The 27,755-nt window shown below is 47.3% G+C and overlaps 1 protein-coding gene across 16 annotated transcripts in view; it reads right to left on the bottom strand.

The window, feature by feature from the left end:
* NRF1 (nuclear respiratory factor 1) overlaps positions 1 to 27,755 on the bottom strand; it is a 78,863-nt gene that overhangs the window by 9,004 nt on the left and 42,104 nt on the right. For 4 of the 16 annotated variants that reach the window (XM_084808943.1, XM_084808935.1, XM_084808937.1 and 1 more), the window contains exons 6-11: positions 23,950 to 24,153; positions 20,605 to 20,799; positions 18,300 to 18,401; positions 15,624 to 15,781; positions 12,929 to 13,053; positions 5,748 to 6,203 (exon numbers count right to left, since the gene is read on the bottom strand). In XM_084808943.1, coding sequence (XP_084665069.1) covers positions 5,836 to 6,203; positions 12,929 to 13,053; positions 15,624 to 15,781; positions 18,300 to 18,401; positions 20,605 to 20,799; positions 23,950 to 24,153 — 1,152 coding nt within the window. In that variant the 3' untranslated portion in view covers positions 5,748 to 5,835. Of the gene's footprint in view, positions 1 to 5,747; positions 6,204 to 10,038; positions 11,050 to 12,928; positions 13,054 to 15,623; positions 15,782 to 18,299; positions 18,402 to 20,604; positions 20,800 to 23,949; positions 24,154 to 27,755 lie in introns of those variants that run through there. The other 12 variants (XM_084808941.1, XM_084808942.1, XM_084808945.1 and 9 more) reach the window with 9 other exon arrangements.

The following is a 27,755-nucleotide window of genomic DNA, read 5'->3' as shown; positions in this document are numbered from 1 at the left end:
GTCATTTTCTGGTGTTGTAAAAAGTTTAATCTATGATGTCCCAAAGAGTTTTGTTACTAGTTGAATATCATCCTGTAAGGTGTCTATTCCAACTGCTTGATGGAAGTCCTTACTCAACCAATATGCAACTGTATTCATTACTCCTGCTAGATGTTCTGTTTTGATAGAGAGCAGCTTTGGCTCTGCACATTGAAAGATTCTGTTTGCTTCCTGGAAGAGAATGAAAGTGAGTGCTTTCCTGCTTGTTTATGTATGTTTTTGCTGAGGTGTTGTCCATGTGTACCAAGACATGATCCTTCTGCATATGAAGACTAGAACCATATCCAGAAGGATCATGACTTGGTACACACGGACAACACCTCAGCAAAAACATACATAAACAAGCAGGGAGGCACTTCTCTGGTTTTCATCAGCCAACCAAGTGGCCTGGATGTGATTGGTCAGGTGTCCCGCCCATCCAGACAAGCTGGTATCTGTCATGATCACCATTCATGATGGAATCTACAAGCTGATCTCCCTTGGTGAGGCAGTCACTGCCTATCCATCAATCCACAGACTCCTTCTACATTGCTTTTATTTGCAGTCATTGGTGCTCCTGACTGTGAATCTGACAAAGCATGAGAAACCATTGGAGGGGACTTGTGTGGAATCTGGACCACTCCACCACTTCCTGACAAAATATCATCATACCCAGAAACTGCAGTCTGCCTGAGAAGAGGAGTGGACCTGACATGTGAACTTGTTCATCTTGGTCTATCTCTCTGTTGACAGGTATCTGCGGAATAGGTTCATGTCCAATTGAATTCCAAGGTGCTCCAGAATTTGCAGTGGTCACAGGCAGCTCTTTTCTTGATTCACCATGAAACCATGGTCTTTCCGGCACTCCAGTGTGAGCAGGGCTTCCCGTAGCCCCTTTGTGCTGAGAGTTGGACCAGATCAAGATGTCTACACAGGAGTAAAAGTACACTGCCTGCGGCTGAAAGCGTGCCACTAGAACCTTTGTGGAAACCCAAGAAGCTGATGTGAGGCTGAATGGTAGGCCCCGTACTGGAAACGTTTGTTCCCATAAGCAAAACGTAAGTAGTTTTTATGGGATGGTTGGATTGGGATATGTAAATAGGCTCTAAGAGGTCCAGTGACTAGGCCCTGGTTCTTGAGGGTGGACACAATGGATTTGAGCATTTTCATCTTGAGATGCTTCTCTAAAAACTTGCTGAGTCACTTTAGATCTAACATAGCCTGTACATCCACATTCTTTTTTAGAAACGCTTCCAAATCCCGGGAAGTACTAGTTCCCCTCTACTCAGCACTGGTTAGGCCTCATCTGGAGTACTGTGTCCAGTTCTGGGCACCACACTTTAAGAAGGATGCAGACAAACTGGACAGGGTTCAGAGGAGGGCAACAAAGATGATCAGGGGACTGGAAACAAAGCCCTATGAAGAGAGACTCAAAGAACTGGGCATGTTTAGCCTTGAGAAGAGAAGACTAAGGGGAGATATGATAGCACTCTTCAAGTATTTGAAAGGTTGTCACAGAGAAGAAGGCCAGCATCTCTTCTTGATCATCCCAGAGTGCAGGACACGGAATAATGGGCTCAAGTTACAGGAAGCCAGATTCCGGCTGAACATCAGGAAAAACTTCCTGACTGTAAGAGCAATACGACAATGGAACCGATTACCTGGGGAGGTGGTGGGCTCTCCCACACTGGAGGCCTTCAAGACGAGGCTGGACAGCCATTTGTCAGGGATGCTCTGACTTGGATTCCTGCATTGAGCAGGGGGTTGGACTCGATGGCCTTGTAGGCCCCTTCCAACCCTACTATTCTATGATTCTATGATCTATGATTCTATGAAACAAGAAAAACCTGGAACAGACCCTGAAGCACCTCTGGGCCTATGGGACTGGTTCTATGGCGGCTATGTCTAACACATTTTGGATTGCGCCTATCACGTGTGGGTATAGTCCATGGTTGCGTGAGCCCACTGGTTTGCAAAATGAAGGAGATGGCCTGCTATGGTCAAGGATGTGACGACGGGCTGCATGGCTTTTTGTTGCCTCTTGACAGGGAGGAAGAGGTTGCAGAGGCAGATGAAGCTGGGCTCTTTCCCGATGGTTTACGTCAGCCTTCTCCAAACCTGGTGTCCTCCAGATGTGTTGGACGAAATCTCCCATCATTGCCAGCCAGCATGGCCCAGGTTGCGAAAGACTGATTCAGAGCATGGCCATTTGGAGGTATATTTATTCATAGTTCTACCACTAAAAGGCCTGTAGGTGTTCCAAAAAGAGTTCCTTGTCCTATCTTGACGTAAGAAGAAGGGCTTTCTTTTTGTTTTTGGTCTCCACCAGAAGAGGCTCCAGAGAGTCAACATAGAGCTTTCTGCCTGAGAACGTTCACCATCTTGAGCAAGAACCGGCATCCACACCCCAGCCTTGTAGCGAGATACTGCACTGAGCTACAGCATTGGTGGCCATGGCCTTGGCTCTAGAGTCACCTGAACCACTTCCAGAGACGCGTCTGCTTTGCTTGTGGCAAAGATAACTTCTTCGACCACCCTTGGCACTTTTAAGGATGTTTGGGTCCACCTAGGTGATTTCCTACTTCCAAATGGGTACCAAGAGCAAAGATGGAGTTACTGATAGAGGGTCTCAACTGACTTAGAGAGAACATGCAAATCTTTCTCCTGGGCGTCCCATGTCTTCTTCTGAAAGCTCCCCCTTGCGGGGGAGAGAGCAGAGACTACTGAGTGCCCTGGGAAGGAAGCAAGAGTTGATCTTCCCATCATATTACCCTGAAGACCTGCCCAAAGTTCCCAAGGAGACAACTGGGTGGTTGGTGGACTGTCACATGGACCTTTGGAGGTCAGCTTCTGAGAAGAGAAATTAGTGCCAAAACTACAGGAATCTCTGTTGAAGGACCTAGACCTGAACAAGATGCTAGAAGATATTTATGGTTTCTCTTGTGGCATTTATAACATCTGTGGGTGCAACTTTTGTGTCTCCATGTTTTGTAGTCTTTGTGGGATTTCATTTGGGAATATGATTGGTTTGACCTATGACTCATCCCTGCGGTTACTATGCCCATGCCCATCTTTGCCACTAAGGATTTGATTCAGGTAAGGGATTCTGGTCCTGCCTGGTCCCCTTTTAATTCGGGAGGTGGCAGAGAAGACTCCCTAAGAGGAGCCCTCCCCATCTCCTACCTCTTTGCTGTTATCCATCTAGTCATCGTCTGGATCTGCCTCAAGCTGGCAGTCTTGGGCAGCATCCAGGCCAAAAAGGCAGTTATGTCTTCTCTGTGTGCCATGTGGCAGGTGAGCTGGATCATATGCACACACTGCCTTGTATCCAAACCCTTGCACCCAGCCGGAGGAAAGAGCGAAACTGCGCAGCACTAGGAGCAACCTGTCTCCCCCGCATCCCAGGAGGAAAAGGTGCAGCTGGGGGGGAGTCAGGCAATGGAAGGAATATCTCCATTTCTTGCATGCCTTGCCCTGGGAAAAGGTGTGCTAGGAGAGGCGAGAAGGGAGGGGGTGGAGGAAAGAAATGGCACCAAATGCTGTGTTTTGCGTTTTGCTACTTTCTCTCTCCTTCTAGCCTGGCCCACCTCTCTACATGGCCTGGTCTAGCCCTGGGGAAAAGGCTGGCTGCAAAGACACCAGAAATGGCTTGACAAACAAATGTCCTCCTACTTCAGAGGAGGAAGAAGTGAGATGTTGCTGGCCCAGACGCACAGAGCCCCATCACGTTGCTGCTGCCGGTCTCTGCTGCCTGGGGCCAGGGAAAGGTTGGTGCGGGCTCTCAGCGTCCCCATTCCTCTACTCTTGACTTCAGTGGGTTGTAGGCCCAACTGAGAGGACTCCTTCCCTAACCAGTGAAGGGCTTGACCCTGACTAGGACATGTCAGGGAGAGGGAAGAATAGTCTGAAAAAGAATTAAAAAAGAAAAGAAATGCAGTAGCCCCCCCCCCCATTTCTGACCTAAGTATCAGCAGGCTCTTAAGGAGCTTCACTGGTGTCCTCCTTCCTGGCTGCTAGACAGAGCAGGTCTGGGGAAGTTGGAGGAGGAGCCTTCACGAGAAGAAGTCAGTCAGCAGCTGTCCCTGCCTTCTAGCTTGTTTGAAGAGTGAAGCTTTCCTGCCCTTCCTCAGAGAACTGTGCTATCCCCAAATAAAAGAGAAAGAAGCCAGGAGTCCCCAATATAGCCAGAAACAACTCACCTCCACCTCTGATTTACCTCTTGGATGTATACGGCAGAGGTTTATAAGTGAAGTGAGTTCAGAGGTTGCTGCAGGGTAACTGCGGATAGACTTGTAAGAGGCTGCAAGGCTTTTGATGATGGGGGGTCTTTCTCAAAGCCTTTTTGGAAGTCTCAGCATTTGAGTGTCTATCAGATCAACCCTATGCTTGATACTCTCAAAATAATCTAAAATTCTGGTGAGGCAGGATTTCCTTTTGCAGAAGCCATGCTGATTCTCCTTCAGCAGGACTTGTTCTTCTGTGTGTTTAAGAATTCTAGCTTTAATAATACTTTTTACCCATTTAGCCTGGGGCAGAGGTTAAGTTGACAACTCCATCATTTCCCAGTTCCTCCCTAGATGCCTTTTAAGTCACTGGTGTTACATTGGCTACCTTCCAATTAACTGCTAAGGAGGTAGATTTAAAATGACAAATTGTGTATGCCTGTTAAAGATTCATAATTCTACACAAGTTCTTTAAGGGAAGCCTGATGACATTAATTTGTCAGTTAGCTTGAAAATTTCATCCTTTGTTTGACATAGCTCCTCAGATGCTTCTCTGAAAACAATGGTTGGTGAACAAGAAGGATTACGCTATGAGCTCCCCAGTGGCATCTGGGTGACTGCTATTGGACTAGATGGTTCTTCAGCCTGATCCAGTAGCGCTCTTCTTCTGTTCCACTGAGTATGGAATGAACTTCAAGGGACAGGGAACAGTGTAACAAAACAAGGAGTTCTTATAGTTAGGGCCTGTGAAGAATGAAATATGCATGGAATAATAGATGGATCTGCTTGTGGGAAGCCCTACTCCCTACTCCAAAATTCATCACAAGGGCTAGCCAGAGTCCCTGAGGGCAAGGTAGGCACTCAGAGATAAAGCCCAGCTGGCCAATGTCATGGGCTACCTTAGAGGTTTATGGAATACCATGACCTCAATGCAGCAGTGGCTGCCCCATGGCCTCTTGTTCTCATTCCAGAATCTGCAGTGTGGTGTGTATGTGTGTGTTCGTGTGGTGGAAATAGGCTGCTTCCTCCTGCAAGCTCCCTGCGCAGCTGTTTACTGGCTATGGATTACTGCAGTCACATGATCCGCTTTCCAGCAAAGCCAAGCTGTCCCTAGGACTGAGAAGGTCACTGGGAGATATGGGGCTTGAGAGAGAGAAAGAGAGAGAGAGAGAGAGAGAGAGAAAGACAGAGAGAGAGAAAGGCAGGCGGGCGCTACCCTCCGCAGTGCACCAGGGGGCAGCCCAAAGGGGCTATAGCACTGCTGTTCAGTACCTGGCACCACATTAGATAAAGAGACAGACTGGTGCATTCATGTTCTTAGCCAGCCATTCAATCAAGGGCCAAAGCAAGGAAGGGCCTGCAAACTCCGCCAGCCTCTCTTCACTCTGTTTGCTTGCTGAGTTGCACTCAAGAGACATGGGAAGAGAGGTGATGGGCAAGGAGAATCCCTCATGGAGAAATGAGATTACACACGGATGCAACACAGAGGCATGTGGTGCAGGCCAACTGTTCTCCTTAATCTGTGCTGGGCCTTCCTCAAATCCCATCTGAATATGGCTTGGGCAGGAAACACCATGTCCATTCCAGGCAGCATTCAAGGGTAGCGCAAGTAGGGTGGGGCAAGATGGGGAGGGCTTCCCTTAGCAAGACTTAGAATGGAGATATCCCGGATAAAGCTAAGCCTCTGTTCCTGACTTCCAACAGTTCCTCTTGCAGCACAAACCACTGGAATGATAATCTCTCCTTTGTGTGGCAACCAGAGAACGAAAGGCTTATGCATTATAAATGACCCACCCAACCATCCTGCGCGGCCGGCTGCTGCTGAAAACGGATTCGCAAAATGCAGGCTGCAATCAAGGCCCTTGGTCCAATCCTGCAGGGTTCTTCTTATGTTCTTAGTGTCCAGGTCACTCTCCAGCTCTACCTCCTGGCTTACGGAAGAAGTCTGTCTTTGGACCAGAGCTGTGCAAAAATATAGATGCTCATTTCTGTTGTGTTTTAATCGGTTCATTTTTATGTTGTGTTTAATCAAGGTTTTGTTTAATCTGCATTTACTTATCATTAATCGCCTGGAGCGATTTTGGTAGAAAGGTGGGCTGTAAATTTAATAAGACGATGGAGTGAGGGATGCAGGAGCAGGCACAGGGAACATCAGGGTCTAGTCCAGTTGGACGGCCCCTTCCCCACGGGGAGATGAATGAGATGGTAAGCTGGACCATTCTACCAACCCTGTGGAAAGTCTACTTATTTTTTTCCCTTTTCCCTCCCCACCCCTTTTTCCTTGCGTGTTGTGTCTTTTTTACATTGTAAGCCTGCGTGCAGGAACTGTCTTGGTTAATGATTGATCATAAGCCACTCTGGGACACTTCCTTGGCTGAGGAGCAGGATAAAAATACTTAAAATAAATGAATATTTCTTCCATTAATACTTCTGCTTCTGGAAGGTGAGGTGGGGTGGAGGTACGGAGGGCACGAAAGCCCCGTCATATGACCATGGGAAGTCTCAGCAAGCCAACCTCCAAGCTTCCATCTTTTCACTAGGCCCACCCACTTTCAAGCCTAACTCCACAGCTCTCCTTGCTGGAAAACTGTGTGTGCTTTTAAAAGAAAGTTGAGATTCTCGGGATGCCAAGATCTCGGAGGGTGTGCATGATGGGAAGCCAGAACCTGAGAAGGGTCAGCACAGTGACAGAGTGGGTGCCTTACATGAACAAAGTGCCCACTCCTTGGTGTCTGCAGTTAAAGGGTCTTAGGGCTGGCCAAAGACCCCTGCCTGAGAGCACGGCTGCCAGTCAGAATAGGCAGCTCTGGGCTGGAAAGACAAACACTCTCACTCACAGCAAGGCAGCCTGGTATGCTCAGAATTCACTCTGCAAAGCCACCACCCAAAAGCACTTATAAAAGTGGAAGAGCAACAGCTTTTCAATATCCGGGGATGGTTCAAACCTCTAAGCTCCTTTGGAGGTTTCTCGTTCGCTAAGGCCCAACATGGCTGCCGGTTTCTACTCCTATGACACAGACTGCTATTCCTTGGCGCAGTGCAGAAGGGAACATATTGTAGCGGTGATGGGCACCCGAGGACGGCCATCTATTCCTTTCAAAGCAACGTTAATGCCTTGTAATCAGCTTTAATTTTTAAACAGACCCTGGTTCCTCCTGTCCATTTCTCCCTAATTCGGGCCTCGTGGAAGTTAAGATGGCCCTGTGCTTTAAAAAGACTGTGACGCCATTGCCTGTGACAGCTTGGGGTGTGGGGGGGGAGACAGACTCCGCAGCCTGATAATGGGAGAGGATGTCAGGACTCCCAAACAGAGAAGGAAAGGAACACAGGGGGCAAGGGAGGTGGCTGCAAGCATGTCTAAGAGCTGGAAGACACCAGGGGCATCAAGGAGACATTTAGCATTTATGTTGCTAGTGCAGCCCTCCCTAACCTGGTGCTGGCTGAGGGATTGTGGGACTTGCAGTCCAACACATCTGGAGGGCACCAGGATGAGGAAGGCTGAGCTAGCAAAGTAGTTCACTCCATAAACACTGCAACCCTCCTGTAAAGGCAGCTGGTAGGGAGGGGCTGTAGCTCAGTGGCAGAGCACTTGCTTTGCATGTAGAAGGTCCCAGACATCTCCAGGTAGGAAAGAGAAAGGCTCCTGCCTGAAAGGCAGCAGAGCTGCTGCTGCTGCCAGTCAGTGTCAACAATACTGGGCTAGATGGACCCAGGGTCTGACTCCACATAAGGCAGCTTCCTACATTCCAGTATTACCACCACCAAATTGCAAGTGAGGAACTAAAGCGTAGAGAGAGCGGCTCACCCCAGGCTATTAAGCGAGCTCATGGCAGAAGCAAGATCCCTCTATGCCTGCTGTGATGGAACTGCATCCCAGGTCTGGCAGGAGATGCTTAGGCCATGAGACCAGCTTCCGTGTCAGGCTCCCTGACAGCCCTAGCCGGTCAAGAGATACCTGCTCATCAGGCCAAGCCTGTCTTCTGCCCCACTGGGTCCCCCAGAGGAGTGCCACAGTGCCTCTGGGGGCCCCGCAACAGACCTAAGAACATGCGCAGCTACTGCTGGCAAGGATTAATGCCCAGGAGCAGCTAAGGACAACGAGCAAACAACATGGCACGGCAGAGATGGGGACCCGCAGCAAGCAGTGCTACCTTTGCAGAGGGAAGAGGAGGCTGTTTGGCACTGGCCACACTGGACGAAATTGCAACAGCAGTGAGGGGGCAGTAAGCAGGCCTCAAAGGGCGTCAAGAGGCCAAACTGAACATGTGGCTTTCTGCTGTCAGCATGGGGGGGGCCTAACCACTTTGCTTCCTTGTTCTTCCCCCTCTACAGGCACCGCAGTTAATCTTTCCAGGCAGTCCTGAAAGCCAATGCAGTTGTGTTGAGAGAGAGGAAGGGAGGAAGAGATGGTCACATGACCTTCTGGGCTTGGATTTTGACAGATCATTCAAAGCTACTTTCCTATTTATTTCTGGAACTAATAGCTAGGAAACTATATAATAATAAAAAATTCCTAGTCCTTATGGCTGTGACATCTCAGTGACATTCCGAGTCCCTATGGCCCGCTAAAATCTCAGTAGCCACCGAAGTGGCGGAGAAAGGCTTCCAGCAATTGTGAGCTGGGGTTTCAGTGACCAACACAGCTAACTAGCAAAACTAGAATTATACAGAACAGCAATAAAAAGAGCAATTATGCAATATAGGAGGAACTAGCACATACATCCAATTTACAGCATTCATGCAGGTTGCAGAATCTCGCTTTTTTTGCTGCAGAATTTGGATTAACTAGGTGCAGAATTTCAACTTTTAAAGTTTGAAGTACACTCAGCCCTGCTAACAGCAACCTCCCCCAAACAGTGGCACTTGCCAAGACTCACCCCTGAAATATGCTTTTAATGCCAGGGCTAAGCCCAGAAACGTGATGTACTGAAGCAAGTGCCCAACTCTCCTCCACTGAATAGTCACTGGTGATCCTTGTAATCTGGGATCCAGTGGAGAAGTGTGATCTCACTGAAGCCACAGCACCTCCCCTTCTTGACAATTCATCTGGTGTCTGAGGGGTGCCAAGATGGAGAAGATAAAAGCTCTAAAATAACCATGGCAGTACTGGAAAGGTGCAGCCAACCTGCTCTTCAACAACTGAGCAGCCCAACTGCATCCCATCTCTATCTTCTGCTGCTGACTCTTTGTATAACCTGGGGGGAGAACTTAAGCCTGACTCCTCTAACCGGTGATAACACAGGAAATAGATATGGCTATTTTCTTGCAGGAAAGAATGTCAGGTTTACAGAACATTGGCAAAGCTCCTGCTAAGAAGTGAAGGGCAGTTCGGAGAATGTGTAACAGAATTATTAACGAGCCCATTTGTTTGTATCAAATCTAGGGCAAAATGAATTGGCTGGTTAATTCCATTGCCTGCTAAGACTCCCCTGCCCCCAACTTTGCCCAGCAGATGTGACCAATCACACTGTTTCCCCCTTAATCTCCTGTGTCAGCCAACTTCTACACTGCCAAGGCCACCCTGATTGGCTATGCTGGCATGCTTATAACCAGGCAGATCATCCCTCGGAAGCCGAGGGAAAGGCCTGAGAATTGGAGGTGGGCGACTGGTCTGCCCTGGCGTTAAAAACCCAAATGCAAACCCCCAAGAGACAGACATGGGTGCTGATCATTGCACTGTGCTGCTTCCTCAGATGGGAGGAGATAGAAAAGGATGACTGCCAGTCTCCTGCCATTGCTCCAAGCAGGGAAAGAGATCTGCCGGTTATGTAAGAACACTACAAATGGCACAGTGTTTCCAAGAACTCCCCCATGGCTTAGCCAGAGGCACAGGCCTTTAATACCTCCAGAGGTTAGAGCAACTTAAAGGTGGGAGGAAAGGGCAAGGGGATGGAGGGGGTGCAAGGCAGGGCTGCAGGAGAGAAAAAAAACCCAGCAAAGCAAGTGTTGCTTCTCTTAATGCTAGAGGTAGGCATTTGACCCAAAGATTGGTCAAACATGGTCAAATAATGGTCAAATATTGTTTTAAAGCATTCACTTTATTACAACAACAAAAAAGATACTTTAATCATCTACAGATTTGATGCTCATGTGAATTACAAAAACAAAATAGTTTAAGTGTTATTGGAAACAATGCAATTTTTTGAAAGGCGAAAATGTTTCTAGACCCGAGTCCCATCTCTCACAGGAATTTTACAGCCAGGTCACATGGCAGGGGCATGCCCGTTACTTCCAGCAAGCAAAATGCGAGTCATGGGCGCTCCTTTGCCACTCATGACCACTTGCGTCCCTGTTTGGAGATGCTTGCAGTTCTAGCGGGTGGCTAGCCGGAGAGTTTTGCTATAGTGCTGAGTTTGCTCCAGGACCAGGGGCCAAGCAGCTCCACTCTTGCCCTTGCTCACAAGCGACGCCACAATCACGTTAGAAAAAAGGACAAGCTGCCACCAACACATGGGCATTCCTGGGATATTTGACAGTATTTGACCATGGTCCACTAACAGGTGGCCGACTGACAATATCTGACCAGCATGCCAATCCTATTAATGGATAGCCAGTCCTGACGGAAAGAGAAGCCTCTCAGACAGAAACCCCTTCGTTTCTGAATTATCGAGGAAGAATGACTCGGGAGACAGGGCTGGCAGCTCTCTGTCAACCCACCTTGATCTTTAGTTTAAAAGGGAGGCCAAGGTGCTTTCTGTGCCGCTTCCTACAGGCCAGATGATGTAGGAGTGTGCCAGTGGGATACCCCAGCTGAGGCTCACGGGGTCAGCAGGGGCTTCACTCCCCACTTCCTCTGGGGCAACAGGAGCTGCAATAATTAGATGCAAGGTATAAGGCAGTGGGGATGTGTGCACCACAGAAGGTAAGACCAGCCCTGCTGGATCAGACTAAAGGTGGATCCCTCCAGTCTGGCATTCTGCCTCCGATACTGGACAGCCTGGTACTTCCAGGAAGGCAACAGATCTGCTCTGGTATTTGTACCCCAGGGAAGAGTATTTGCCCCAGGTCAGATTAGCTTCTGACACAAATGGGCCAAGGAAGAACACATGACATCAGTTCTTTAGCAATGGCACTGACTCATTCTTTGCTCCCGCGTGCAATTCAAGGTGCGGGTGGTTAGTGCCCTAAACAGCTCTAAGTGGCTTGGGCCTGCAACATCCTATGAAGAGCCCTTCCGAGGTCAACCCATAAGAGGAGATGGGGATGCCGTGCTAAAAGGTATTGTCGGTTCACCTGGTGAGAAGCAGTGCAGTGAGGCCTCCATGGTTCTGCAAGCCCCCACCCCTGCCTCAACAGATGCCCTTAAGGCTTTTTGTCGAGGACGTCTTCTCTGGGGCTGAAGCAGCTATTTAGTGCAGACCCCAACCTAGTGCCTTCCAGATGTGATGGACTATGACTCCCATATTGCTGTCTGGGGGATCATGGGAACTGTAATCCAACATGTATGGACGCGTATGGCCCCAGGTTGGGTAATAGGCCGAGATCTGCTTGCGCTGCTCTGCTCTTGGTGGGGTGGTGGTGACAGCTCCAAATTGTTTAAGCTTCACACATTTGGGGTATATTGCTGAGCGTATGTTAAGTGACTTGTTTACCAACTGCGAGGCAGCCTGGCCTCTTGGGAGTGGAGCAGAAGCGCAGCAATTAAGCAAACAAATAGATATGTCCATTTCTGTGGTTGTTACCTGCTCTGAGGCTGCAGCAGACAACATGACTGAATAAACAGCAGAACGAAGCGGAGGGCAACACCACGCAGGGAGGCATATGAAAGTGCCTTGTACTAAGTTAGCCCATTGGTCCAGCTAGACCAGGGGTGAGCAGGAAGTAGACCAGGATCTACTGGTCGATCTCTGGGTGATTTGCAGTAGTTCTCCAAGATTTTCTGGCGCCCAATACTTTAATGAGAACATGTAAAATTGCAAGAAAAAAAATCTCTAGTGGCTGGCCTTGTGCTAATTGCTTGTCTCGCAGCCTCAATATTCCTCCTCTGTAAAATAGGAGCACTCATTGGTTGCTTTGGACCAAGGTTTTTCTTCAGCTCTGTTGGCCAGTTCTAGAGTGTTGTGATAGAATTCCTGTTCTCCGGTAACTCCCATATTGATCTGTATATATCCTGTTTCAGGGGGTGCAATAGGTAATTGAACCTGCCCCCGAGCCACCATTTTATGTCTAGCTCTGGATGGTATTCCTCAGTATTCTAGTAAAAAACAAAACAGATCCTGCAGGCCTGAAGTCTGCCCACCCGGAATCTAGACCAGCCTTGACTACCCGGAGAGGCAGTGGCTCTCAGGCAGAAGTCTTTCCCATCACCTGCTACCTGACCCAGGGGTTCAAACCTGAGGCCTTCTGCATGCAAAACCTGTGTTCTACCACTGAGCACTGGATCCTCCCGAGTCTCAAAGACCACATTCTCAATCACTTCAAATGTAAACGAACAAAGCAGAGGACTATAAGAGCAATGCCCCCTTTTACCCTTTCTGCAATCAGAGAGCCCCCGCCCCTTCAAATCAGGTACTTCTTTCCTTTCAAGACACAGAACTGACAAAACAGGTAGATTAACTGCTCTTGCTGGGAATCTGCTTCTTTGGTTATGAAATGGGCCATTAGAACTTTGCACCCCAATTGTCAGTCCAAGAGGGTTTACATGGGGAATCAGGAAGAAACGCAATTATATATCTGTGTCTGCCTACCGTTCGCATCTTGAACCCCGGTGAGCGCGCCAACGGCTGCTGCAGTTTCACCAGACAAGACAATTTGCCCTCCGCCTTGAAGGGTGGCTTCCGCAAGTGTGGCTACAGCATGGGCAGCTGCTTCACTGCAAGAAAAAAAGGCAGCAACGTAAGAGCTTACCAAAAAGAGAGCGCACATGATGGGACATGTAATTTGCATGCAGCAGGGTGGGGAAAGAGCTGTGTTTGCAGAAGCCTGGAGAGCCGCCATCTGAGTAGACCAGCCTCCCCAAACCTGGTGCCTTCCAGATGTGTTGGACTGCAACTCCCAGAATGCTTCATGCTGGCTGAGGCATGCTGGGAACATAAGAAGAGCCATGCTGGGAGTTGTAGTCCAACACATCTGGAGGGCATCAGGTTGGGGAAGGGTGGAGTAGACAACAGTAAGCTAAATAGACCCGCTATCTGGCTCAGTGTAAAGGCAGCTCCATGTATCCTTAAAGATGCATCTCAGAATGTGAGCATGAGAGCAGCAGTCACTGAGCTCATAGTGGCTCCCACCAGCATGTTGGCGATGTTGCAGTGGAGGCCTAGTGAGATGCAATAAAGACAGTGAGAGAGAGATGGGCTGGGGAGTCTTGGGAAACCCAGGTTCCTTCCACGTACGGCCAGGTTCACACCACAAAAGCGACAGAAACCTTAATGCATTTAGATAACTCTTGTTATGCTGCAACTGGGGAGCACAAGCAGGAGGATGCTGTTGCACTCACGCCCTGATTGTGGGTTTCCCACTGGTGCCTGGATGGTGGGACTGTTCAGCTTTAGGCTGTTTTGTTTTAGTTCAGGAAATCTTTTCTCTCTCAGGGTAAAGTCCAACGTACGTCCTACTTACAGTAGACCCACTGAAATGAATGGGACTTAAGACAGTCATGACTCCTTAAGCCCCATTCATTTCAATGGGTCTACTCTAAGTAGGACTTATGCTGGATTTTACCCTATGTTTCTCTTTTTCTAAGAGTAGGCTGTGGCAGGGGTGGTGTGCACAAATGTTTCCCCCACCATCCTCTGAAAGTATAATCTCTCTTTTCTCTCCCCAGTATCACCTGGCCACACGCAGTACCCTCCCAGTCCTGCCCAAGCTGACTACAGGTAGCCATCATCTCTCACACACACAGTGAGCACTCAAGTCAGCTCAGGCGCTTGGAGGCTCGTTAGCAGAACCTCGGGGGAGACCATTAACCTGCTGCCATCCGAATGAGCCTGGAGTGGGGGCTGCATTTTCCCCATAGCAAAGCAGCTCTTCCTGCCAACACCCAGCCACGCCTGTGCTGCTGCTGCTGAAAAGCCACTCCATGGGCTCGGCTTCGCAAGCCACCAAGAAGGCAGCTGCTGAACACTGCAGGCTGGCGGTGGGGCATACCCATGGGGGGGCGTGCATTATGCATATTATTACAAAACTGGCCAGAGAACTGGAAGGAACACAGGGCGGAGTGGGAGTGGCAAATGGTAGCTTTCTGTGGGCTGGAAGGCCAGCTGGTACACTTTCTTCTATAGCCGTGCTAGATGTAAAGATGCCAGGGTCCCTCTCTCCTGCAGCAAGTCTGGGGCTCTTCTCTTTGTTCCCTGTCCTACGAATCCTATGCCTAGAGAAAGCCATGCTGATCGTCATGCTAAATCGGCTACAAACATTTACAGTGCCCCCCACCACCACGCTGGGCCAAACATTCCTATGAAATGTCCCACTGCAATCTCTCAGACTAAGAGAGAACACGCCCACAGGTAAAGATATATCATGCGACGATAATTGAAATTTAATGCGGTAGGGATAAAGGAACGGAAACCTCTTCTGTCATGTAGCAGAAATAAGGGTTAAACCAGCCCTACTAGAAGGTTTCAGTATTGCCCAGTGTCAACAGCGGAATGCTGGCCTGGTGGGAACATTGGTCTGGCCAAGCATGGCATTTCTTCTGAGAACTGAACAGCACTAAGCATTTCAACTTGCAGGAGGCAATCATTCTAAAATTTAATTTTTCCTTGGCTAGAAGTGAATCTCAGAAGTGAATGAAATGTGGTTTGATTTCTGGCAAGGGTGAGAAGAGGAGCATAAGAATGCATCACAATATTGGTAATCTGACATCATAGTCAAATGTTTTAATTTTGACAATTCAGAACCATATTTTTAAAACCCTTGTTGTTAATACAGATAGCCCACCACATATTCCAATTCAATCCTCAGGTTTTCTTAAGCATAGTGAGTAGTGCAAGAGGTTAAGTCTGTATGACCCCATAATAACAAACGGGAAAAAGATATTGTGCTCTGCTTCAGGCTTACGGAGCTCTCTAAAAGCGGCAAAACTTCCTAGAAAAAATCAATCCCTTAAAAATGTAATGTACAGCTAGACTTGCTCAGTCTCTTGGATCTCAATGGATCATAACAGCTTCACTGTGGCCAGAAGATGCTGTTGTTTTGGATAAGATACTGCAGTTGACATTCCATGAACATTTTGGAGAGTTTCAGAAATATCCTAGAACTTAAAGTGGCTCTTGCGTCTTTTCCCAGTACTTTTGGAGAGTGTGGATAGCAAGGAATCCCTCATCTTGACAGAATCCAGAGGTGCATTGGCTCAAACCCAACTCCCAGCCCAAGGTTCGAGTCCGATGAAGGATGCCTCCCTGCTCCCTCCTGCTGTTCCCAGGACTACTTCCCCCCACATACCTATTGAGCGCCATGGTGACTGTTGCGCCTTGCTGCATCTCTTGTGATGCCGCCACTGCGGCTTCTGCCAGGGACGCCACCGCCTGCGTGGCTTCTGAGGCCTGTGTTGTTTGGATTGTCATCTCCCCGCCTTGCAGCGTTGCCCAGTTCTGTTCCACCTGGTAGGATGGAGAGGCTGAGGCATACATTACAGAACTAACTTCTACTGTCTCTCAAGAAACTATTCTTGGAGCACTTCTCGTGTTAAGGTTTCAAGACACACCAGCACCTTCTCAAGTCTCTCCTACAGCTAAACGCAAACGCTGACTGCAAATGGCAACACCTGCAACCGGTTCTGTGATACATAAATGAGCTATGGTGGTACCAAAGGAGGCCGTGCTGACGTTTGTGTGGGTGGGAGACATTATTTTGGCATTTGGGACGGGATACAGACTTCAGGAAACAAGAGAGAAGAAATCTCTAACCTGGGTCACAGGGTTCCTTCTCTATACAGCAGTGTATCTTGTGCGGCCTCAGTGGTGCCCAGTCCATTTGGCAAGGCTGCTGGAAGTCAAGTCCAGACACTGCCATTCTAGTGCATGGTTTAGCCTCTAAAGCAGCCTTCCACAACCCGGTAACCTCCAAATCAGCAATGCCACTGGCTGTGCAGTCTGGGGATGGTGGGAGTTGTAGTCAGATATACCTGGAAGGCCCTAGATTGGGGGATGCTGCTCCAAAGCATAACATGGGACGTGCGCCTATCCAGACCTGCAGAGAAACCACCACACATGTCGCGATAGCTTCGGGTTCACACTACTTGTTAGCAAAGGTCCCTCGGCTGCATGCATCTTCTTGAGGAGGCTATTTTAATGCGCCAGGAATCACTCCCTTCATCAGATGATCCACCCACCATACCCAAAGGGCATGGTGCTCCTAAGGGGAGGGCCCACAGCTCAGGAGTTGAGCAGAGGTTCATTCCCTGGCATCTCCTGCTCAAAAGGGTTTTGAGCAACAGGAAAAGACTGGAGACTTTGAAAAACTGCTGCTGGTCAAAGAGCAGCCAGTCCTGTGTGAAACAGACTCATGGTCTGACCCAGCAGGAGGCAGCAAAAAACATCAGGCAAGGTGGAAGGTGCCTGTGTTTGCTTAGACAATGGGGGGCTTGTCTTCCAGAGCCTGAAACTCCCTTGGTGAATCTAAGGGAATTTTCAAGGCCTGAATCTCAAACAAAACGACCTGTTTCTAGCTGGCCTTTCAAATGGAGATGCCGGCTACCTGGGAACAAGGCTGTTTTGTGCTGCCACCGATTGCCCTGAGAATCTTATCCCTTTCCAGAGCAGAGTGGGGCTGACCGCTTGGCTCTGCCACAAAAGGCTGGCAGTCCTGGGCTCCAGTCCAAGAGGAGGACCGGAGAAAGGACAAGCCTTTTTCTAAAGGGGAGCTGAAGGATAGGCACAAAAGTGGCTGGCAAGTGAAGTTACAGGAATGCTCAAGATCCCCCCCGCCCCCGCTTTAAGGAATGTTATTGGTTTCTGCAACCTGGGTTTCTCAGTTCTGAGGCTACTAGCTAGCCTCCTGGAACACCTATGTCAGCCTTCCCCAACATGGTGCCCTCCAGATGTGTTGGACTCCAATTCCCAGCAGCCCCAGCGAGCATAGTTTTGTGCTTAGCCTACAGCTCCCATTTAGAAAGAGGCCTGTTCTTTCTCTCCTCCTCCTCTTGGATGGGAGCCCAGGGCTGCCGGTCTTTTGTGGATGACCTATGCGGCGCCTGCCACCGCTGAGAAGCCAGTGACTTCATCCCTGATTCCATACCCCAATCAAAATGATGTTTATGTACATTTAATGTAGACTGGAAGCTCTGGAAGCAGGGGCCTGTCTTTCTGCATATTGATTCAGCACCACCAATGTCAAGTGTCACACACACTGATGGCACAGGGAAAAAGAAAATCAACGGAAGGCAAGAAAGTAACTGATAAAGAGACCTTAGATTATAAAGTCAAGACCTTCCTTTGGCCAGCTGTTTTGAAAACTACTTCTACCTTTGGAAGCGTGTCTTGATAAATCCATTAGCCCAGTTCTTCAGAAAATCTGGGAAGCTCTAGAGACATTCAAGCAAAGGCTTGACTTGTTAGTCATTATGCAAAATCTGCACCTAATTGGAAATGTACTGTGCTGGATCTATTTCCCTTGCTAGCAAAAACACACTTCTTTGCATGCATGGATCTGTGCCCGTGCAGACATAACGTAAAAGTAGTTGTTTTATAAATTGATCAGTCATTTTTCTAGCAGAAAAAGCTCCCAAACTAGCCACTTAACGCCCAACGTGTCGTGTGCCTGAGTAAGCTAAATGGGCCGAAATCTCAGAAAGGCAGATGTAAGCAAGATGCAAGACTTCCCGGCTGCAGAGAATCTGCAGCAGTGCTAGAATCTCACAGGCGGTTGTGGAAGCTTGGTCAGGGAGGGATCTGCTCAGAAGGAGGAAAGCCAGCCTTCCTCAACTGGGTGCCCTTCAGGTGTATTAGACTATAGCATGGTAACTGGCAATACTGGCCTGGGGATAATAGGTGTTGTAGTCTGATACACCAGGAGGGCACCCGGTTAGGGAAGGCTGCTTTAGGTGTAGGACATCCTGTCTCTAAGCACAGGGCAGGCATAGAGGACTTATTTGGTTCTTGCCAACTAAGCATCCCTTACCTCTCCGTCTGTTACTGCAGAATAGTTGACCTGTGCAACTGTAACCGTGGTAGGCAATTCAGAGGCATCTGCCAAGGTGGCCACCGTAGCTCCTGTGCCCACCTGCAACACAGCACCACAAAATGGATGTCAATTAGATGGGTCGCCTTGTGAATCCCTTAGTGTCCTTGGGCCCACTGCTTCTGAGATTTTGGTTAAGATCATGCATACCATGTGTCCAGACTGAAGCATCACAAATATATGACTATTTATTTATTTGAATTTTGGCAGTGGGCTATTTTTAAAAAAAATATTTTAAGAGAAATATATTGACAAAAGGGCCAATAATCTCTACACTTCTTAGAAAGTGTACAATACCTATATAGCAGCCTTCCCCAACCTGGAACTCTCCAGATGTGTTGGACTACAATTTCCATAATTCCTCAGCCAGCATAACTGGTCGGCACTCATAGGAGTTGCAGTCCGCCACATCTGGAGGGAAGGCTGAGGAAGGCTGACCTACAGGCTAACGCTTGAGAAAGGTAACTGTGCTTCAGAACGCAGTCCTATGCATGTTTTGACAGAAAAAGACCTACAACTCTCAGCATACCCCAGCCAGCATGCTGGGAGTTGTAGGACATTTTTTCTGCCTAAACATGCACAGGATTGTGCTTTAAGTCACAATGAAATCTACTAGTCAGGTTACTTGTGGGTAACTAAAGTCCCACTGCCTGGATTGGGTCATAATCTTCATTGTAACAGCAAAGTGTTGTCACTTGCAATAAACTCAGGATGAAATCCTATCCACAACTACTGGGGAGTTATGTCCCATGGAGATCAGTGGACTGACGCCTGGGTAAACATAACTCAGATTGTGTTTTAAGCTGCCAAGACTTCACTCACGCTCGAAACCCTGCTCCAGAAATGAATGCTTTCCATGCCTACTTCCAGATGCGTGGCTCCTAGCACTAGCCAGTTGTTGCTCTTCAGTTGTAAGAACTGACTTTCCACAGTATTGAGATGCTTGCATTTAATCTGTGCGTGCATCCCACAATGTTCTATCTAGACCAATGGGCATGGCAAAGCTGCCATGGGTGGGCCATTTGAAGCTCAGCGCACATGCATTGCAACCTTTGCAGTGGGCGCCATTTTATCGCCCTGTATTTTAAACATCAATCTTTTAATTATTGCTGAAATACTTTTCCAGCTAGAATTTTCTTTTAAATGAAAAGTAGGTAAAACATTAAAATGCTATAATGTTTACTTTCAAAAATATGTGTTTATTTTCAAAAAACAAAAATAAAATGCAATTTCTGGTCACCACTAAAATGGCAGTGAGCAGAGAGTTTTTCAAAATCATAAAAAAACCTTTATTGTATTGTTATAGCACTATAACACCATAATAAAAAGTTAATATTATAGGCATTATAGCACCATATCTCCTTTTTTCCATGAAAGAGAAGCATAGTGCTGTATACACCATAATGTATACACCATAATGCCTGTAACATCAGTTTTTGTATTATGGTGCTATAATGCTCTAACACAATGATGCAAATTTAAAAAAATAATTAAATAAACATTCCCACTCATCGCTATTTTGGCAGTGATGAAAAAGAGAGGTTTGCTTAAAAACAAGTTTTAAAAAATTAATATTATAGCATTATGGTGTTAATGCTATACTTCTGTTTCATTTAAAAACCTAATCAGAAAATGTTTTAGCAATAAATTAAAGAAGGATTAAAAAACCCCTAAAGGTCATAAAATGGCACCCACCACAAAGGTTATAATGAATGTATCCTGAGTTTGAGAAGTTCACTTCTCCCTACCCACGTCAAAACCCCACCCTTCAAAAAAGACACCTAAACCTGTGGAGGTTGCACTTCTCTTCCGATTTATAGAAAAAAACAGACTTTCTGCAGAAAAGATGGAAGAACCATAGGAAAAATACAGAATGAAAATGCCTAGATAATGGCATCATGTGGATGTCCCACAAAAAGAATGGAGCATGGTAATTCCACACTAAACCCCTAGTGTGGAAGCACATGTCTTCTACACAACACACGCACATGCACATACAACACACGGCTGAGATTAATTAGCCCTAGAACTTTGTTTTCATTGCCAGAACTCAACCGCAGGATTATATGAGTAGTAACAGTTGAGCACACACAGAATACAGGCTTGCTCAGCACTGCAGAACCACAACCACCCCACGTACACCTAGGATCTCAGGTCAGGTGCCTGGGTTGGAAAGCAAGGCCTCAAAGCCTAGTTGAGACCTTGCATCTCACCTTGGGGGGAAATAATTGCCATGACCTCTCACCTGGATGAGAGAGACTGTGCCATCAGGATTGCTGAAGGTCTGGACCACAGTTTGGGATGGAACCAGATGTGCTATACTATGTGTGGCTGTTGCAGGCTGTGTTTGCTGATCTTCGAATGCATAGAGCAGGTCCTCACGGCCATGCTGTTTGTAGCAGTTCTTCACAATAGTCCTCAGTGCCTGAGTCCAAGATACCTGCCGGATGGAGGCGGTGCGGTGGGGAGAGAAAAGGGAGGTTAAGGCACATTCAGGATTTCATTTCTGATTCAAACTGGTACAGAAGCATAAGCAGCAGGAGCAGCAACACAAATAAATACCCAACCTCTGTAATATTCCTGAAGGGAGAGATGAGACCTCTGGTAAATTTTTCCCCATAAAGAATTTTTAAAGCAGAAAAATGCTTCCAACGGAGCATTTGGCACATCAGTTGATAATTAATTAAGTCACGGACCCCAAAATAATTGTGTGTGGACTAGCTACCTTGTGCTACATTTTAACTGCCCTCTGATGAATACTGCTGGTATGTCAACAGGGCAGACTCCCCCACTCCTTCAGAGCTTTCCGCTACATGAAATAGTGGCTCTAGCCTTCATTAGTGATTGTGAGAATTACAACAGGGGTTCACAGGTATTCTAAATTAAACCAGAATAACAGAGTGACTTTCTCAGTCTGGAGGTACATAAAGAAATGGACTCAAAGGCCTTTTCCTACCATCACAAACTTTCCCCAAACAATCACAGATTGGAGGCAATTGTCCATTCTGCTTTGCTCTTGTGAGAATGTTCAAACTTCCAGTCTTAACCTTTAAGGCCCTAGACGGCTCGGGCATCTAAAGGGCCATCTGCTCCCACATGGGACATGGCCAGTTAAGAATATCATCCAAGGCCACTCTCCAGGTGCAATTTGCCATCAGAGATTAGGCATATATCAAGGTCAAGGGCCTTTTTGGTTATGGTGCCCTGTCACTGGAACACTCTCCCAAGAGAGGCTCACCTGGAGTCAAATGTAATGAGTTTTAGGCACCAGGCAGAGGCCCTTTTTATTTGCCCAATAAAAAAATCTGCCGCTTTGCTGTTTTTATTGTAATTTCCAGATTGTTTTGATATTGTTCTTATTTCTCATTAGATTGTGAGCCATCTTGAAAATTCAATGAATTGTACAGCACAGCAGAATTTTGCAAAAACATAAACAGTCTGCTTTGAGTTATATTTCACATGGAGTTTATCTGCAGCTGCTTCAAAAGCAGTCAAGCCCAGAACTGGACAATCAACTTGGCGGACAGAAAATACAGCTTCTGTACTTGGGTATGCAGCACAAACATGTAACGTCTTAGCAAGTTTCTCCTGAAGGAAGCGTCCTTAAAATGGTATGCTTTGAAAGGTTCAGTTTTGATACTTCAGCTTTACTTAAAAAACAGGCAACTAGACTATCATCTACCTAAGATGGATCTAAATGATTATTTGCCAAGAGACAACTTTCCACAATAGCCAGCATGGTGCAGAGAGCCAAGGCGGTGTAGCGATTCAAGTACTGGACTGGGAATCGGGAGATCAGTGTTCTAGTCCCCAACTCGGCCATGAAGCCCTCTGGGTGACTTTGGGCCAGTCACTGACTCTCAGCTTAACCTATCTCGCAGGGTTGTTGTGAGGATAAAAGGGACAGGAAGAGGATCATGTAAGCTACCCTGGGTTCCTTGCAAGAAGAAAAATGGTGGGACAGAAATGGAATAAATAAATATAACCAGTTTGCTATCTGTATCTTCCTGCCATCATAAGGAGAATTGCACCACACAATAGGTGCAGACGTGTGGTTAAATGCATCATAAGATAAAATGTATGGAACAGCCTCCCAGAGAAGTTTGTCTGGCCTCTTCACTGCCTACTTCTAGAATGGTGTGAAAATGGCTCTCTTTCAGTAGGCACATTGCCTTTTACACTGGCTTTAGCCTGCTATTGTCTTGCTACCTGTGGATTTATATTATTTTATTAAATTTTGAGGCTTTGGAGGGTACTGTTTGTCTTAATAATTCTATAAGATGCCTTGTTTATAACTGATATTGTACTTCTATTCCAAGGCTGCAATCCCGAACATATTAAGAGCACAATCCTATGGGTTGCATCCTCGTGAGATGGAAGCCTCTGAACTTGGAGGCTTCCGTGTATCCAACGCCCTGCTGGGCTGTACCTGACAGGGCAGGAGGAGCAGCGGAGGTGATCTTCCCCTCCCCGTCCTCTGATCGCTAGGTTTTTCACTAGATGGGCTTCTTTGCCTGTCTAGTGACAGCGCTTCAAACAAGGAGGAAAGAAGGCTGGAAGAGGCTCAGGACAGCTCATATCCTGGCCCCTAGTCTCCTCCCCTCCCTGCCACCAGAACGCCTCCTTCCCACCCACCCCCCCGAGGTCACTTTTCCGACCTTGGAGGCCAGCCAGCATGGTTCTTTCTGCGCCGGCTGTGAGAGGTCAGATCTGACTGAACATAGAAAGATTTGCTTCCAAGTATATATGTTTAGGATTGCACTGCATCTCCTTTAACTAAAGGTATCAGAGGTGAAACCTTAGGCTAGCCTTTCCCAGTGCAGGGCCCTCCAAATGTGTTAGACTACAATGGTCATGCTGGCTGGGGTTGATGGAAGTTGCAATCCAACACCTCTGGAGGGTGCTGGGCTGGGGAAGGCTCCTTTAGGCCTTCGGCTTAAATTATCCTAATCCAAGGATGCTAAGGAGTGTGCTTGCAGCTGCAAACAGACGGCCCGATAAACCAGATTATTGGCTAGGAAGGTGCTCAGAACAAAAAAAGAGGAAGAAGACGTTCACATATTGCCGAGACAGAACACAGTGGATCCAGTCTTCAATGATAGCATTGCTGTTCCTTGCATTCCCAAAAACAATTTAGACTTCAACTTTCAGGATGTGAAAAACTGGCTTAGGTAAATGGGGGTGGGATGAACCAAGGCTGCTGTTGAGAGAAATACCCGTGGAACTCACTTCTGCAAGCTGTTCTGATGGCCAATAGCAAAAGAGCAGTTAAAAAAAATAAATTCGTGGAAGAGAGATTGTCAGCGGCTATAAGCCAGGATGATCATGGATGCAACCTCAGTGCCTCTTATAACGAGATGCTGGTGACCAACAGCAGGGGAAGCCGACTGCCAGCCATAAATACCTGCCTGAGCGCTCCTGGGGTACCTGGCTGGCCGCACTGGAGGCGGATTGCTCAGCTGCACACACCTGTGGCCTGACTCAGGATGGTGACTCCCTTGTGTTCTTACCTGATCTACGCAATTTGTCACAACAACTTAACAAAGTCCCAAAGACAGATCTATAAGCCAAGCCTTTCCAGTTGCCATACCAAGGAAGAGCCCTTTGCAGAAGCAAGAGGGCATTCAACACACACCCTCTGCTTCTGCTCCTCTGTCCGGACATCGCTGCGAACGTTGGCCCACGGAATGTCTTCAGGCCACCAAACAGGCTTGCAGCTCTCCTTCCCCCAGCCGGGCTTTCCACGCCCTGTTGAGTATTTCAGCATTTCAGGGATGAAAGCCCGAAGCTGCGCCTGTGGCATTAAAAATAAAATCAAATGAAGGGTTCAGAAATCAAAGCTCAACAGAAGCAGACTGGTTCATTAGAGACCATACAAAATTGTAAAGGAGACCTTTCGAGCCTTCTGGGATCCACTCAGCCTAAAAACAAAGGGGTCGCGAGCAGAGGCCGTTCTCCCAGCTTCCGCTCGAAGCAGGGGCACCATCACCCATTACCATCAGATGGCCTGAACATCAGACTTCTATCCCTTGCTTTGGCTTCAAAAATTGAGCGCTGGAGTGTTTTGGAGCTGCAGCAGAGGCCATATTAAAGATTTGGGATTTTACTTTAACAACATATGGCCTGGTCCGGGAGGGGAGGCACTTTTTTTTCTTTTTGAAGTATTTGACCCACAGTGGTCAAAACTGTCAAGATCAAAACTGCCAATATCCTAAAGCCTTTATAGTGTGACCATACTTGGAATACTTACACAGTTCTGGGCACAACACTCAAAAAGGATACTACAGAGATGGAAAAGGGCAACCCAGATGATCAAGGGGATGGAGTATGAGGAAAGATTACATTTGGGACTGTTTAACTTAGAAAAAAGGCAAGTAAGGGGGAACATGGTAGAACTGCACAAAATTATGCGTGGCGGGAGATTCAGGACAGATAAAAGAAAGTACTTCTTCATACAGTGCATAATTAAACTATGGAATTTGCGACCATAAGACGTAGTGGTGGTCATCAAGTTGGACAGCATTAAAAGGGGATTGGACAAATACACGGAGGATGAGGCTATGAATGGGTGATGGCTATATATTCTTGCCAGTATTGGAGGCAGCATGTCTCTCAATACCAATGCTGGGGAACACGAGCAGGAGGGTGCTGTTGTGCTCATATCTTGCTTTTGAGCTTCCTCTGCAGGCATTTTTTAAAGAAAAATGGACCCCTGAAGAAGGCCCAAATATGTGGTACTAGGCCAAAGTGCATTGAGCTATCGCAAGGAATAAAACTGTATACGTATACAGTTTTCCAGATTTGTGTGTGTGTGTGTGTGTGTGTATATATATATATCTATATATATATCTATATATATATCAATCAACATCCTGAGACTTTGTCTCTTTATTCCATTGGGTTATTTTGGATATTCTCCAGTTTTGTCTGATCATAAAATAACTGCAGCCTCCTCCCACAGATTGGGAATGGCTTCTTCTTCCCTACCATAGATATCAGAACTAGGATCGGCCATTTTCAAGGGAGGTTGTGCTATTTGTTCTGTGAATGAATGCAGTAGCTATGGAAACAGCACTATAGCACCACCCAGTGACTATGCAGAAAAATCTCACAGGAATTACACCACAGCATATTGAAAACAGAAACCAGGAGGGTGGGGGATGGAGCCCCTCATGTGGGAGGACACACCTTTATGCAGGCCTGTGCCCGAAACACAGGCAGACAGCCACATCTGCTTTGAGATTCCAAACTAGGCCTACAGCATATTTAGAAGGGGAGGTATGATGGAATACCGGTAAACTGCCATGTATGTATCTATGGCCAGAAAGAGGTGGGAATTATTGTCCATTATGCATGATATTGTTATCTGTAAAATTCCCCTAGGGATGGGTTTCTGAAAGAACTTCTTGAAAGAGTTTCTTTTTTGAACGGCAGGGAGAAGATTTGTTACCTATCAAGTAACAGGGATAAATAGAAGACATATAAGGTCTCTGTGTTTTCCCTTGCAGCCCAACGGATTAGACACAATTATACAAAATAAGGTTTAATGTGCTGGGGAACATCTATTTTAAAATGTATCTTCCAATCTGATCATGGGCAGATTCAGATTATGCCAATGACTAAAACGTATGCAAATATGCTTGTTTTGGATAACCATGCTTCATTTTTGCATGCTTTATGTTGAAGAGGATGTTTTGGTTTTGCAAACTTTGTAAAGAGAGGGGGGGGGGCTGCAAGAGAGAGAGAGCGAGAGAGAGCGCAAGCAGAACAAAGGTTTGGAGAAGTGAGAGACAGTTAAGGGTGTGTAATGTGCAGAACACGACTATGGCTCAAGAGAGAAAGACAGGAAGACAGTCTTTCCAGGCTTTCTCAAAGCCTTCTACTATGCATCCACACAAGTTTGAAAGAGCTTTAAAATAGTAGTAATCATAGCTGTAATTCCCAGATGTCCAATTTCTGTGACAGTTCACAGTTCCAAATTTGCGATGTTCCAGCAAAGGAGAGTCTTGAATATGCAATGTATAGTTGATGCTGAGAGAAGCATCAGCTGAATGGCCGTGCTCGCTGGGGATTGCGGTAGTCACAACACATCTGGAGGGCCCCAAGCGAGGAAGGCTGGCTTCAAATCACAGAGTGAACACACATGGAGCTATAGTTCAAAACCAGCTGTAATGCAACTGGTATATATATTCATTCACACAACACTGCTGGGTTAGGACTGGCTGTGAAATCACACCTGCAGGGTCTGTCACAGTAGACACAGGTAGCCTTCCATCCATGAAAATATAAAAAAAGTGCCTTCCCCTCTTCCCTACAGAATGCCAAATAGTACCAAGTTTTCCAGATTTGTTTTTTTTCTAAGTGTTGGCTTCAGTAGAATCTGTTTCTTTGTTCCATTTTTTTAATCCAACCCTTCCTCGAAAGAAACTCGAGCGAGTTTGGGTAAGTACATAGGTAGACAGAAAGGTGACAATGTAAACAGTGAAAGGATGGTGCTCTGGATTGTGGAAACCGTGACAGTTCCAAAAGGGTCTGGGTGAAGCTACTGGGTGGTAACTCTGGGCCAGGGGGGAGCCAAGTCCAATATCATTGGTATTAGTGCCCTTGGCCCAGCCGACTTCACAGCAGCTGAAGACCACGTGGATGCATGAAGCTGCCTTGTGCTCTCTAACGGCGCTGACAGGAGCAGCTCTCCAGGCAAACGTCTTTCCCTACTTCTACTAAGAGTTGGGGAACCTTTTGTCTGTGAGGGCCATATTCCTTCGGGGGCAACCTGTTGGGGGTCACATGCCAGCAATGGGGAAGGCCAGAGCCAGCGAGGGACTGGGCCAACCCTTTTCTCTCTCTCCCCCTTTCTGCTACCCCTTTTCTCTCTCTACCCAGCTGCAGTGGGACAGATTGCTCTTGCCAGAAGTCTGACCTGATTGCTTGCAGGGGGCTTTCGAAATGAAGCTGAAACCACATATTGCCCAAGGGCTGCAGGTTGCCCACCCCGATCTATGTGGAGATGCCAGAGGTTGAACCAGGGGCTACACGTGCTCTACCTCTGCACTAGAGCCCCTCCTCAAACATCCCCAAAGACCTGGTGTCACTCTTGGTTTCACTTTTATCAGCTTGGTACATGACTGTCTTGCATTCCACGGAGAAACAGGCTAAGAGAAGGCAGTAACAGTAGCTGATACGGTCCAGGTGAGGCCAGGTTTCACCTTGGAGTCAAAGAACACCACCTTGCTGCTTTGCAATGGCAGGGGCTCCTCCTTGTTTCCAGATGGATTAATTAGAGGGCCTCAGGAGCGGAGAGCCGTGAGCCATGGCAAGCACTTGTTCAGGGCCTCGGAACCACCAGGGAGACAATCAAGGAGAGCAATGCAGCTCAGCCTGCTCGGGCGTGAGGGC

This window comes from Heloderma suspectum, chromosome 7 (assembly GCF_057233095.1).
Source record: "Heloderma suspectum isolate Gila_16-S chromosome 7, 16-S_ref, whole genome shotgun sequence".
Classification (NCBI taxonomy): domain Eukaryota; kingdom Metazoa; phylum Chordata; class Lepidosauria; order Squamata; family Helodermatidae; genus Heloderma; species Heloderma suspectum.
Note: the sequence above shows the minus strand (reverse complement) of the source record. Positions and strands in the feature narration are given on the sequence as shown.